This window comes from Monodelphis domestica, chromosome 3, assembly GCF_027887165.1.
Source record: "Monodelphis domestica isolate mMonDom1 chromosome 3, mMonDom1.pri, whole genome shotgun sequence".
Taxonomy (NCBI): Eukaryota; Metazoa; Chordata; class Mammalia; order Didelphimorphia; family Didelphidae; genus Monodelphis; species Monodelphis domestica.
Window position 1 is genome coordinate 95,958,108 of NC_077229.1, and position 15,217 is coordinate 95,973,324.

The 15,217-nt window shown below is 48.7% G+C and overlaps 1 protein-coding gene across 4 annotated transcripts in view; it reads right to left on the bottom strand.

The window, feature by feature from the left end:
• The window catches only part of NFIX (nuclear factor I X), a 120,792-nt gene extending 105,972 nt beyond the window's left edge, over nucleotides 1-14,820 (bottom strand). The window contains exon 1 of one of the 4 annotated variants that reach the window (XM_056822656.1): nucleotides 14,413-14,820. In XM_056822656.1, coding sequence (XP_056678634.1) covers nucleotides 14,413-14,439 — 27 coding nt within the window. In that variant the 5' untranslated portion in view covers nucleotides 14,440-14,820. The remainder of the gene's footprint in view (nucleotides 1-14,412) is intronic. The other 3 variants (XM_056822654.1, XM_056822660.1, XM_056822658.1) reach the window with 3 other exon arrangements.
• Between the last annotated feature and the right edge of the window lie 397 nt (nucleotides 14,821-15,217).

A 15,217-nucleotide genomic window follows, 5' to 3' on the forward strand; every position in this document is an offset into this window, starting at 1 on the left:
TCTCTCCCTTTCTCTCTCTCTTTCTTCACTTCCTTTCTCTCCCTCTCTCTTCTCTTTCTCTCTCTCCCTCCCTCTCTCTTCTCTTTCTTTATCTCTCTCCCTCCCTCCCTCTCTCCTCTCTCTTTTTCTTTCTCTCTTTCTCTCTGTCTCTATATGTGTCTCTTTCTCTCTTTCCTCACTCTCTCTCCCTTTCTCTCCCTCTCTCTTCTCTTTCTCTCTCCCTCCCTCTCTCCTCTCTCTCTCACACTCTCTCTCACTCCACACACACATTCACACAAACACAGACCCTCTAGAGGTTCACCAAGCAATGCTAGCTAGCTGCCCCTCACAATAGTACCACAGGCATGGGAGGGGGGCAGTCATTCGGTCCAGTTTTTCCATGGCAAAATCTGGCACCCCCTCCCTCAGAGATCCCTTTTTGGGGAACACAGAGCTCAGATCAACACAAAAAGCCAAAAAGCCAGGGGAGAGAATGGCTTGGAAGCAGAGCCAGAGCCAGAGCTGTAGGCCAGCGGGGAGTGGGGGAGGGGGAGGGTAGAGGAGATGCCAAAAACCCAGCCATTACAGAACGAAAGGAGAGACAGACTCCGAGTGAGTGAGGGAGAGAGACAGAGATGGAGGGGGAAGGAAGATGGCAGAGGGAGAAGGAGCAGGTTCTTCTCATTTATATAAAGCAATGATGAAATGGGAGAGAAGGTGTTGCATTTCAGAAAGCAGTGCCACCATGAGAGGGGGAAAATCTGGTGCTCCATGGCACAGGATGAATGGGAGATAGGAAAAGGGAAGAGATCAGGTCCTGATCTTCCCAGTGCCCACTCCCCTCCACCCAACCCCCAACGCTACAAAAAGCAGACTGGCAGCAGCAGCCGCTTGGTCTTCTCCCTGGGTACTGAGTGGGGGATGGGGGCAGGCACTATGCCAGGCCAAATGCCACCATGCCCACTGCTGCTGCCCATCCTACCCCTCCCACCATTGTGGGGAGGGAGGATAGTCTGGACATCTTGGGAGACACCCCCCTGAAAATCAGATTCTGATCCTGGCACCCTGTAGGAGCCCGAGAAGATGGGTAACAGTAAATAGGGGGACCCATAAGGCAGAAAATGCTATGGAATCACCAAGAGTTGGCCTCCTAGGCAAGACCCTGGCACAGACCTGACCACTGGACCAAGGGTAAAAATAAATCTGCTGGGGGGGAGGAATGGGGCTGGATAGCTAAATCTAGGTGCCCAGGTGGACATGCCACTCCTGGGCATGTCAGCTGCCCAGTATATGCAATGTAGCACCCCCCACCCCCAATCCAACAGTAAACTGTTACTCAGAGACAGCTTCACAGAGCCTAGAGAAGGGAGACAGGCAAAGCTCTGATTTACATTTCTAAATAGAAGCCCTATGACAAACCCGGATTCATACCATATCTCAGAGTGGATGAGCCAGTTTACATTATATCCAGGACTCAGGACAGTAGGGTTCAAGTCTCAGCTATATGGCATTGGGCAAATCACTTTATCTGTTTGGGTACCAGTTTCCTTATATTTCATCAATATTTTTAAGGATCTGTGATCTCCTAATATGACTTTTTCCCTCTACCAAAGCTCTTAGCAATCTTTGCACCTTAGAAAATGGTCTTCATTTTTTGCTGTAGCTAAAAACTTCAAATCAATATGATTCTCTGAATTTCATTTGCCCAGCCTTCTGATGAAAGGCTTGTAGCTTGTTCTTTCCTCAGTTAAATGGGCATCACACTTGCCCTTCATGTCTCATAAGGCTGTTGTATGAATCCATTGAGGTGATGAATGTGAAAATGCTTTGTAAACTGTAAAAATGCATATGAGAAATTATTATTTATGGCACCCAAGGTTCAGGGGAATTTTATTCCCTAATTAACCACAGACTAGAAGACCAGGAAAATCCTACCTAAGGAGAAAGAGGCCAAAATAATAACCCAACCTCATCTAGGTTAAGAGATAAGCATGTATACCTCAGGGAATCACCCAGTAATAAAATTTTAGGGCCTTAGAGATTATCTCATTTAGTCCCCTCTTTGATAGGTAAGAAATTTGAGGCCCTGAGAGGAGAAGGGACTTCCCCAAGATTATACAGCCAGTTAAGGTCAAAGCCTAGAATAGGACATAGATTTGACTCACAATCCAACATACTTTTCAAGTTTAATTCTGACCAGATATCAGAATGTTCCTAAAGGAAATGGGATATATTGGAGGTAAGGGGATGGTGGGGTGGGGAAGAGGAGCATATCTGAAGAGGATCTTTGGGGGAAAGGCAATGATAGTGATTCAAACTCCTGAATACCAAATTCCTCAGTTTGGCTTCCTAGGGAAAGACCAACCAGGATAGAAATGGTCAAGCATGCCAGAGAGAAACAAATGCATTGGGAGGAACCTGATCCTGAGCTGTGACTTCCCCCTACAAATTCTCTCTGAAGGATCTGTAGGTCAAAGTAGGCCTCAAGATAAATCCATTTCTCCTTTGTTTAAATGGTCAGGAGGACAGTTGGGAGACCAAAGTCAGGATGTAAAATGGAGCAACTAAAATTAAGAGGTGAAAAGAGTTAGCTTTGAGGTTCTTGAAAGTACTGTTTTTCCTGAAAAAAAAAAAAAGGTCAATGAATGGAACTTAAGGTCCATAGAGACATTTATGGTACAGAGAGGAGAGAAGAAAGTTCCATGGCTCCATCCAGAGATCAAATTAAATTCAAGTACTGGCTCTGCTGTGAGACCTTTAGCAGGTCCCTTATCCCCTCTTGGATTCAGTTTCCTCATTTGTAAAATGAATAGTTAGAGATGATCTCAGGGTCATTTCCAACTCTGTAATCCTATGACTTTACTAATATCTCTTGAATATATCCCCTTTTCTCATCTGACACTGCTACTACCCTGGTACAAGCCCCTCATCACATCATGCCTGGATGGCAAGTGGATCTACCTGCCTTAAGTCTCTCACCACTCCAATCCATTTTCCATTCAACCACTAAATAAATCAATTTTACTCAAATGAAGGTCTGATCATCACCCCTCTATCCCTGTCCCCCATTACATACACAATCCATAAACTCTACAGGCTCTCTATTGCCTCCAGGAGCAAATACAAAACAATGTTTGGCATTCAAAGCCCTTCATAACCTGCCCCCCCCTCTTCGTTTCCAGTCATTTTACACCATGTTTCTGGACTCATTCTCTTTAATCCAGAGACACTGGCCTCCTGTCTGTTCCACAAAAAAGGCACTCTTGGCTCCAGACATTTTCTCTGGCTGTCCCTCATTCTTGGAATACTCCTCCTCTCCAGCTACTGGCCTTCCTGGCTTCCATTAAGTCCCAATTAAAATCCCACCTTCTCTAGGAAACCTTCCCTAACTCTTCTTAATTCCATGGTTTTCCCTCTTTTTAATTATTTCCTATTTATCCTTTATATCACTTGCTTTGTATATATTTGTTTACCTGTTCTCCTTTAGGTTGCAAGCTCCTTGAGGGCAGGGAGTTTCTCTTCTGCCTCTTTTTTGTATCCTGGAGCTTAGCACAGTGCCTCATACATAGGGAGCATGTAAGAAATGTTTACCAAATTGAATTATTACCTTATGTACCTTAGCAAGATTTCAAGGAGACTATAGGAATGCCTTTTCCACTAGATGGAGGTTCCCATTCAACATAGGTTTTCATCCTGAGAGAAAGACTGTATAGGAGTCTCATCTCTGACATCATGTGTAGAGCTGGTCAATAATCATTTATTATTGTTATTTATTATTATTGATTATTGGTCAATAATAATTTATTTTTGTTATTTACTATTATTTATTATTGGTTAACAATAATTTATTTTTGTTATTTATTATTATTGATTATTGGTCAACAATAATTTATCTTTGTTATTTACTATTATTGATCAATAATCATTTATTTTTGTTATTTACTGTTATTGATTATTGGTCAACAATCATTTATTTTTGTTATTTACTATTATTGATTATTGGTCAACAATCATTTATTTTTGTTATTTACTATTATTGATTTTTGGTCAACAATCATTTATTTTTATTATTTACTATTATTGATTATTGGTCAACAATGATTTATCTTTGTTATTTACTATTATTGATCAATAATCATTTATTTTTGTTATTTACTATTATTGCTTATTGGCCAATAATCATTTATTTTTGTTATTTACTATTATTGATTATTGGTCAACAATCATTTATTTTTGTTATTTACCATTATTGATTTTTGGTCAACAATCATTTATTTTTGTTATTTATTACTTACTGTTATTCATTATTACCATGTGTCAGGCACTTTGTATTCTTGGAGACTGAAAGGAAAGCAAAAGAAAGCAGCTGCTCTCCAAGTACCCTAGATCCTAATGGAGAAGGTAATTTTTAAATAACAGGAACCTTATAGGAAGTAGATGGAAGGTACTCTCGGAGGGAAAGGCACTACCCAGCAGCCTAGGAGGCTAGGAAAGGCCCTGGTACAAAAGTTGGATATGGAGCTGATGGTATCTCTGGTCCTCTCCCACCCTTTCTCAAGAAAGGTTATTGGGGCCTAGAGTTAAGCCCAAGGAGACTCTTCTTCCCCCAGCCTTAGGACAAAGAGAGAAGGAGGGAGGCAATTGGCATGAATGAGTGGATGGGACCTGAGCTCCGTCCCACATTCTCCACAGCACAGATGTTCTTTGGGCCTAATGGCACACCAAGGAATGGAAGGATTTACTAACTCAATGAGTGCCTCCCCATCATTTTACTAAGTCATGTCCTAACCTTTTTACTGGGTAGCAGATCTCTCCTGGGGCCCAAACCTCTCCCCACTACTGACAGACACACTGAAGGAGTAGAGAGAAAGGAGGCGAGAACAGCAGTGCTTGGAGCCTGAAGCTTCTCTATAATCTGGTGGCTTGTAAATTCTTCTGTTCCTTGGAATATGTTTTTCTCTGTACATGTATGTTAAGATGTCTATGTGGGTCTGAGCAAGTGGGTCTTGCTGTAGTGTTCCGGGCATCAACTTTCATATATATGGATGAATGGACAGAGAGATAGAAAATAAAGACGGGAACAGGATTAGTCTGTTAGTACTAGATAGTTTTGACTACAGATTTTTTACCTGGGATTCATGAACTTGTTTTTAGATATTTTGACAACTGTCATTTAATTAATTGATTTTCTTTGTAATCCCCTTTGTAATGTATTTTATATTGTGTTTGATTTAAAAGTATTATTCTGGGAAAAGGGGTCAAAGGCTTCATCAGACTGTCAAAAGGGATGCAGAACACAAACACACAAAAACATTTTTTTAATCCTGATTTACGCCAAAGAAGCTTTTTGACCCAAAATCTAGATTACTTGGCTTCCATCTTCCCCTTTATCTGCCTGTCTAGCCCAAACTCAAGAATTAGCTTATAAAGGCCTTACTCTAGGGATCTTGGAATCTATTTGGGGTCTCTTAGTCCTCTGACAGACTTTCTATACCTCGATAATACCTTTTCTCCTTGAACCTCTATGAGACCCTAGTGGACGCCTCCCTGATACCAGGCCCTTTGGGCCCACTCGGCCTGGTTTCCCTTGTTTGTGGAGGGGAAGGGAACATTCTGGATTAGGCTTTCTCCCCCTGGTCTGTGCAGGGAGTTGGCACTATACCCCAGGAAAAGGGGTTTCAAGGCAGCTTTGGTCCAGTCCTAGGGTGGATATTTTCCGCTGCTTACCTCAACCCCTCTTTGGTGATCTGTGTCTGGAGGGGCACCCAGTCCCACCCACCTACTGGCTACCTCCCAGCTCAGTTCCCCCTGGGGTGGGGCCTGGGGGGTGGTGGTAATCCCTAGCGAAACTGAGGCTTCTGATTGGCTGTGGTAGGCCGCAGTGCTGCCTGCCTCCCTCACTGCCGGTGGTAGTGACTGCGGCAGCTCAGAGCTCAGTACACAGCTGCAGCCCCACGGCTCTCTGCCAGCCCAATGAGCAACCAGACTTTACTTTGGGAAGAGACATTCCTCCCCCACTGCCCAGTCCCTCATCACCCCCCACCCCCTGCCTAGCCCTCACCAGTTCTCAAGGCTTGTCCTCTTAGCTAGGCACTGTCAGCCTGTCCTCCCCTGCCACTGGTACCAGGAGGAAGGTGAGAAGGTTTCACCCCTTCCCCAGGCAATGACCACCGTGCCACCTGTAACTTTCTCCAAAGGAGTCTGGTAGTAAAATTGTCCAAACGCCCAAAATGTTTGCTTTCTCCTACCCTCTACCCCATCCCCATCTGATAATGCTTTACCTCCTCTCCCACTCCTAAAAAAATAAATTGCAGTCATTTGCCCTGCCTAGCACTCATCCCAAAGCCCCTCCCTCCACATATAGATGCTCCAGTCCCAAAACAGAATCCATTTCCCAGCTCTAAAGGATCTTCTAGTGACTGGTGGTAGCAGAGGTGGAGGCTGAGGAGAATGGAGGACTTCGAGACCTTCTCTTCTTAGTGCTCGGGCTGGAGCCAAAAATGAGGAAGGAGAGATATTCAGTCAGGGCCAAAATGCATTTGGCAGGAGGGGGGAGAAAGCCAGTGAGAGAAAGGAGAGGAGGGAAAAAAAGGAGGGGGAGAGAGAGAGAGAGAGAGAGAGAGAGAGAGAGAGAAAGAAAGAAAGAAAGAAAGAAAGAAAGAAAGAAAGAAAGAAAGAAAGAAAGAAAGAAAGAAAGAAAGAAAGAAAGAAAGAAAGAAAGAAAGAAAGAAAGAAAGAAAGAAAGAAAGAAAGAAAGAAAGAAAGAAAGAAAGAAAGAAAGAAAGAAAGAAAGAAAGAAAGAAAGCTGTCAAATTCTTATCACTTAAAACTTTTTGCTGATAAAGGCCTCGGCACCCTTTGAGATAAGGAGATTGCTAGTACTCCACAGATAAGACAATCTGGATCTAAAAGAAGAGAGGGGATGCCCAAGCTGGATAGACAGACAGCCATGGTAATCACAGGGCAGATTCAGAGAAGTGGCCAAAATCAATCTCAAATGGACAGAAGGAGCCACAGAGTAGACAGAGCGAGGTCTGTCCAACTGCTTTCCATCTCTCCTCTCATCCTACTGCTTGATTCCCTTACACACACACACACACACACACACACACACACACACAGAGCAGTGTCTCTGCTGGGGAGAAGGTGTAGGGAGAAGCTTTAAGCCACCTGGCCCAGGTGTGGGGTGTCCAGAGAAGGACTGGGCTCAACAGGGCTCAACAGACTAAGCTGAGGCTTCTACAGCTTTGGTCCTGCCTTCATGGAGGTAGCTTCTCTGGACATAGAACAAACCTGGCATCTATACCAGGTCCCTCCCCCTCATGGAAAAAGCTAGTGAGCACAGGCCACCCGCCTGTCCAGCTTACCTCTATGTACGGAACTGCCAGTGGGCCTTGCTAGGCTTTAGCACCAGGGCCCGCCAGAGGAAAGGGCTGATGAAATTCTCTAAGTACTCAGAAGGACACAATGACATGGATGGACCTATAATTGCAAAAAATATCTGTGCTTCCTCTCATGTGAAGAATACTTCACAAAACCATTTTACAACTTTTATTTATCTTATTAGATCCTCACAACTCATGAACGGGGCTAGGCTAGACAGGGATGATTCTCCCCATTTTACAAAGGGAAACTGAGCCTAAGCAAGGTAAAGTGACCTGACTAATGCCACATTCAGAATGTGGTAGAGGCAGAATTAAAACTGTGGACCTCCTGACTCCAGACACAGATCTTTCCACTGTACCCTGTTACCACTGTGTGCCAAGAAAAATATACAGATGGACAGAGATGTTCGATGGAGGCATCCCCACTACCACCATCACAATTACACACAAACCAACAAGCTTAGAGGAAGAGGCACAAAAATCACCAGAGAAAAGCGACAGACACAAGGATGCCCACTCGTCAGTATGGCTACAAAGCTCATCTCCCACCCCCTCCTGCCACTCCCACCAAGCTCGGGCTCTATTACCATAATCTACAGTGCCATGACCACAGGGACTGGTTTGGTAGAAAAGTGCTTTGCTCCGTTCCTCTGTGCCTTACCCTCAGGGGAGAGAGGCTAACACAGCCCCTGTCCCACAAACCTGAATCCAAGGGGCCTTTCCTGAGAACCAGGATGGGGCTTGGGAGAGCCTTCTCCCATCTTCCTGCCTTAGATTCTATGTCTGGGGAGGAAACTGAACAAGAACAGAGCAGCAGGTGAGATCATTATGAGAATAACAGCAGAGACATGGAGAGAGAGTCGAGAAACAAAAGAAACAAAAACCAAAACACAGTCTGACCCCTTTCCCAGAGCCTCATCACAAAATTAATATACATACATGTATGTATACACCCCCCACCTACAGGGAAGAGAAGGAGTAGATCGTGGAGTCCAGGGGACTTAATTCAGATTGGGTGTGAGGGACCTCTCTCCTCTGAGAAGCAATGAAATAGAGGGCCCAGAAAAGCTGAGATGGCAATCAAAAGGCCTTATTCGGGACCTTGTCAGAGCAGTGTGCCATGTATTAGCCAACTCAGTCTTCTGGTGTGCCATCGTCCCCTTTTTGGCCAACGTTTCCATAGATATCTTGACACCAGGATTCACAGTACTTGGTCTAATTTAATCCTTTCTTCTTTGTGTCTGTGGTTGTATAGTTTTTCCCCCCATAATCCTGCTCCATCTTTCTCATAGTTTCCTTGTCCCCCTCCTCTGCTAGCGTCTTACTATGGCCTTCTTTGTCCAGATAACTCCAATCTGCACAGATACGAGCCACGTGTCTTCATTTCATTCCTTCACCCAAGGAAGGGGGTTTGACTCAACCTTCTGACTCCTAGCTCAGGCCCTAAAGCTTTCCCCAAGATGGCTTCCTTCTTGCCCTTCCTGATCTCTACCCTCCTTCCCATTCTAGCCCCTATTTTTAAAGCAGCTCCCTCCTCCCTCCTCCACCTGGCTACTTGGGCTCCTATTTCTGTATACTCTGTGGACTCGGTTTTCTGGAGATCAGCCCTTTTACTCTGTCGCTAGATGCTACCCTAGATGGTACCCTAGATGGCTCCTCCTGGACAACTCCTTCCCATCCGGAATGAAGGTCTCTGTTTCAGTGTCCCACCTCCTGCAGCTCCACACCCACAGGCCAGAGGTGACTATCATGCCCCTCTAGGTTCTCCCACATGCCGCCAACCATCCTGTCCTCAAGTTCCCTCATGCTGATTTTCACCCCTTTCTCCTGTCCTCCTGTATCTCCCATCCCATCCCCACCTCCAGTAAGACAGGGTACTAAGCACAGTGCCCTGGCACACACGAAGCAATCAATTGATCAGACTGAATTGGAATAGCCAAGTGTGCCCTTGCCCACCCCTTTTCAGTATGGCCACAAGGATGGATGAGGCTCAGTCACATCAGCCTAGGTCACTCTGAGGATCACCACTTGGGTCTCCTGGCTTTAAGAGTTTTAATGGGAGAGGAGGGGGAAGAAAGACTGGGGAATAGGCCCTTAGGGGCAAAAGGAATGGGAGGTAGCTTCTCCAAATAGGAGCCATTCCATATAGGAGGAAACCAGGTTCAGGGGTTTACAAGGGTAGAAGCCTAAGCAGAATGACGTGAATAGTCCTAAGAAGGCTGGGGCAGGAGACCAGGGAAAGGACTTTCCAATATTACAGGATCCTCCTGGAGTCATATACCTCGTTTGAACACGTGGTCATGTGCATGTCTGTTTATATGCATGTCTATGTTTTTATATGTGTGCCTTGTGTGACTGTTCATTTGTATTTCTGTATATAAGGCAGCCTAGGTCAATATAAAGAGAATTGATTTGGGAGCCAGAAGTCCTTGGTTCATGTTCTATCTAGCTCCAACACATAAGACCCTGAGCAAGTTCCTTCACCTCTCTCAACATCAGTTTTCTCATCTGTAAAATAGAGGTATTATCACCTATCATAGACCTAGTATGAGGTAAGTAATTCACATAAATCCTATAGCTTTGGGTGAGCTATAATTTTTTTTCTGTATGTAAGCATCTAACTGGGTTTGTATCTACATATATTTGTGAGCATGTGCCTCTGTGTTGGTATGATTCCCCATCTATTTCTATGTGTTTCTTTGTATGCCTGTGTGAGCATATATCTATGTACATGTGCTTCTCTTCTTATCTCTGTGTGTATGCATGTTTCTGTTATGTGACATGGGGTTTCTCATCCATCCATCCATCTCTGTCTTGTCTGGGTGACAAGGCTCTGAACCCCTCCAGGCCCTGGCTCCACTGTTCCTGCCCCAGATTTCTCTGCTCTTCCCAAGAAATTATTTTCCCTTTCTTCCTCCCATCTTTTATCCATTCCTCAGTCCTCTGGCTCCCTTCCCTCCCTGCCTCTCTTTCTCTGTCTCCTTTCTCCCCAGATATTTCTCCTTTCCTCTCTTCACCCATCTCTCTTCCTCTGTCTCATGTCACTTTCTGTTTCTTTTCTCTGTCCCTACTCTTCATCTCTCTTCCCTTGTCTTTTCTCCTCTCCTCTCTATTACTCCCTCTCCCTCACCCTTCTCCCATTCTTTCCTCATTTATCTCTTTTCCTCCTATCTCCCCCTTTCTCCATTCTTTACAGCTCCTCTTCACCTTTTCCCCTTTCTCATTCTTTTTTCTTCCTTCCCTCTCAAGATCTCTTCTTCCATCTCTTTCCTCCCTTTCTTTCTCCTTTCTCTATCCTCCTCCATCTTTTTCCTCTCTCTTTTATTTCCCCCCTTTCCTTCTCTTTTTCTACATCCCTTTCTCCTCCTCCTTCTCTTCCCTCTCTCCTCTTTCCCCACTAGGGCCCCTGCTCTGCTCTGCTCCTGCTCATTTATTGACTTTAAAATCAAAGCCAATTTTGGTTTTAGAGAAAGAGAGTGACAGAGATGGAGAGGGAGACAGAGATACAGAGAGAACACAGAAAGGGAGAAAGACAAAAGACCACTGTCCTTCATGTCCAGTCCCAGGATCATACAGAAAAAGGGAAGGGGCAGCAGCCTGGTGTGGGGTTAGGACCCAAAGGGGTTTTTCCACAAGCCACTTTCTGGGTCCATCAAAGTCTCTGGTGTTGGATGCACTATAGAGAAACCTGACTGGAGTGGGGGGACAGTGGAACAGGGGAGAAATCTCCACAAGTCAGGGCTGAGATGGCCCAGTTTGACCTACCCTTGAGCCGAAGAGCTAAGGAACCCGGATTGGAGGCCCAATCTGTTTCCTTTGATCCTCTCCACCCATCCAAACTCCTCAACCCTCTCTCTCTTGCTGTCTCCTTGTTTTTGTAACGTTTTCTGCCTTCATCTGAGTCAATATGAGTTTTCTTTTTGGAGGGAGACATTACATTATTTTTTTTCTTTTTAGAAAGTGATAAAACCCACCCCACTCCCAAATCCCGGATAGATTGTTGATTGACTGGCTCAGACTTGGAATCCCGAAAAATCACTTGAAGCCCGAGTCAGCTCCGAGTTCCTCTTCACACATACCCCAATGCTCCCCTCCCCAACCCACCGCAAAAGGTCTGGGGTTTCCTGGAGAGGGAAGGTCCTCTGAGTCTCCCACCACTCCCTGTGTCAGCCCCAGTTCAGGTATGCTGTCTCCCTGCCTTTTTCCATCCGCAAGTCAGCAGAAGAATCAATATTTTATGCCCAAAGCGATTCTGAAATCCAAGCAAATGAGAGCCGACTGCCGGGGCTTCCTACCCTGCCACCCCTAGGTTCCCAGTCCTTGGACTCACCCCAGCTCCAACTGCCCCCTTCCCTATCCTTCTCCACACCCCCACACCCCGGGCAGGAACCAGGATTAGAGCTAGAGACATGAAGAGAGAGAGAAATAGAAACAAGGGAGAGGAGAAAGATGATAAAGTTACTTTTTTTGTTTAACAGATGGAGAAGAGGAGGAAAGGGGGAAAGGGAAGGAGGAAAAGAAAATTGCAGGTCATTAGAGCGGCTTGAAAAGAAAAGTACAGAGTTGGGAAATGGATAATTAGGCAGCGGCTGGGCCGTCCTCGCCCACAAACACCCGTGCTTGGGGGGAAGGGGGGCCGGGGCTCAGGCCCCTGCCCAGAGATTGCGGAGCCAGTGGACTTGCCAGCGTATGCTGGGGGGACACTGGAAAGAATGCAAGATTCTCAGCTATGGGATCGGTCTTAGGGACAGTGGGCTAGTAGCGGAGCCAGCAAGAAGAGCGAGAAGGTTTGGAAGCCAAAGGAAAACTCCTGGGTCCCGAGTGTGAAGCACGTTAGATCTAAACCTATGGGAACTGGGGCCTTATTTTCTCCAAATAGGGATCAGTCTCTGTTTCCCAGCTCCCTTCCTTTACAGTCCTCTGTCTCCACACTGAAGTTTTGTCGGCTAGGAGCGACTGCTGAGAACCCAAGCTCAGCCATTAAGGGTTAATGGGTTGAAGGGGAGAACTGGGGGCTACGGGCGGAGAAGTAGGCTGTAAAGTTAAGAAGCTCGGCCCAGCAGGTCTTCAGGGCCTGAGGTGTTGGTGTCCCAGTGCCTCAGCTCAAGGGTCAGAGGCAGGGTGGCCAGTGGCTTGCACTCTCCCAAAGCACAGCCCCTCAGATTCGGCCACTTCCACCAACGGGAATAGCCGAATTCTAGAGTCTGAGTAAAAAAGAAAGGAAGTTCACACATCCACACATCCATAATTCATATGAATACACAGGCCTACATTCACTCCCTCTGAGGTACATTGTAGATAGAAATTTCCAATGCACACATTCACTCACATTCTCTAAGTCCTAGGACGGACTCGCGGAGAAGCTGCCTCGTCTTTCCATGCAGGGATCTTCAGTTCAGCCAGGAGAAGGCTCAGGGCCCCCACCTGCCCTGCCCTGCCCTCTCTCTCTCACCCACTAACCCCAGGATCCCGGTAATCGGCTCTTCCTCTTTTTTGCTAGCCATCCTTACACCCGCTCGGAGGAGGTCCCGAAGACTCGAGTCACCTCTTCCCTGAGACCACCCGAGGGGGCCGAGGGACACTCCAAACTTCCACAAACCTGACTTCCCAAAGGGGGTGGATTCCCAAATTCTATGGCCTTGCTCCCCTTTCCAGGAACCCCTTTCCCTGGGCTAGGCAGAAGGGCCTTATTGAACGTCGGGCGATTGGGGTTATGGGGCCTCGGGGCGTGGAGACGACAGAGAAGTGGATCTTTCCTCTCACTCGTGGGGTCCACACGTAGGGAAGCCCCGGAGCAGAGCAGTGAACACGGTCTGTGCCTTGAGCTCCCACTGCGGGTCCTTAAATCGTGGGTTTTGTTAAGCTCTCTATTGCGTTCTATGGCGCGGGGCCTGTTGCGTCTTCTCTTCGGGTCTGAGACAGCTTGTCACCTAATTGAGTAAAGCTCTGGCTTAGAGTGCGGAGCCCTGTTCGCCCCCCACCCCACTGTCACCTCCGGACCCGAGCTGGGGGTCAGAAGGCACGGGGATTTCCTGTCCTTCGGGAGTCGGGCCGGGAGAGGACTCGACTCAAGCTCTGCCTTTTTACCACAAGCCGCACATAGCTTGTGCTGGCTAGAAAGTTTGCGGCGGAAAAAGTTTATGGAGTGAGCGGGGGGCGGGGAGAGAGGCCCGGGAGGGGAGGCAGCGGGCGCGGGAGTTAGCGGGAAGGGAGGCCCTCTGCGCTGTCAGACTCTGTCTGCCTGAGCCCCGGATTGGGATCGGAACCGGAGGTGGAGCGCCGGGAGATCGCAGCCCCGGCAGCGGCGAGACCTAGACGAAGTCAGAGAGGAAGACTTGTGGAGGGATTGACGAAGGGAAGGAGCCACGGTGCCCGAGGGGGCCGTCAGCGCCGCCCGCCTGAGTCCGAGCCGGGGCTGGAGGCCGAGCGCCCCCAGCAGCTTGCAGCCCGCCGGCCCGGGAGGGCTGCTCTCGGTCTATGCCTCACGGCGACTCCGGCTCTTTTTTATTCCCGAAATAAATTTGGGAGACGCGCCATTTTCTGAACTCTGCGCCCATGTGCGGGGAGGAAAACAAAGGCCCTGGAGAGTGTGGCCCGCCCCGCGGCCGCCGAGCTGAGCCTGGCAGGGCCCTGTGGAGGGGGGTGGGGGGGAGCGGTGGGGGAGCGGGGAGCAGAGCCCCGCACTAAGGCGGGCAGCGCCAGGCCCCGCTGAGAGGGCTTCCCCGGCCCCCCTCCCCCTGGCAGTCACACCCTCCACACGCTCTCCCACCCCCAGCCCGACATTGACACTGACACTGACACACACTCACGCTCACACTCATTCGCAGCCTGACACTCTCGCAGACACACACACGCAGCCTGGCACACGCGCGCCTACAGCCGCCGTTCCACACTGTCTCGCACACACCACCCTCGCGCAGACTGACTGACACGACATGCAGTCTCCGGGAGGCAGCCGGACCCACTCGCAGACAGCCTCACACGGAGCCACGCGCGCGCGCGTACACACCCTCCCAGCCCCGGGGCGGGGGCGGCGGCGCCCGGTTACCTGGGTGAGGCAGTACGGGGAGTACATCGCTCGCTGTCCGAGGAGCCCGCGGCTGGCGCGGTGAGGCGCGACTCAGCTCAGTTCAGCTTGGGCCGGGCAGTGGGGGAGCCGCGCTCCAGCTCTGGGCGAGCCTGCCCGGAGCCCGGCGCCGCTGCTGCAGCCGCCGCCGCCGCCGCCGCCGCCTCAGCTGCCGCTGCCGCCGCCGCCGCCGCCTCTCTGGCTGCCTCCTCGCTCGCCCTGCTCACTCGCTCGCTCCCTCTCCTCTCCGACTCTCCTCCTCTCTCGCTCTCTCGCTCTCTACTCCATGCCGCTCGGTAACCCCGCCTTGCCGTGCTGTCTGAAAGTGAAAGTTTAGACAAAGTTTGGAACCGAGCGCACTTTAGAGAGAGAGGGAGAGGGAGAGGGAGAGCGAGAGAGGGAGGGAGGGAAAAAGGGAGGGAGGGAAGCAGCCCGGCCCTCCCGCCCCGACCGCGCCCGCTCCCACCCCCGCCGCATACACACGGACACACACTCACACCCACCCCGACACATACTTTCACACATACACACACACACTTACCCTAACACACAGCCACACACGGACACACTGACACCCACGGACACACAGTGACACATCGGCATGCTTAGTGGCACGCCTCCCCTCTCCCAAACACATAGACAAGCCCACTCCCACTGGGTCGTACTGACACATTGTCGCACCACAAACACATTGTACATGTGTGTGCTCCTGTCACCCCTTTCTTTCTTGGTGACGGGAGGTATGTCTTTCCAGGGTCTTCCCCAGCTTGGGGTTGCCCCTTGCCCC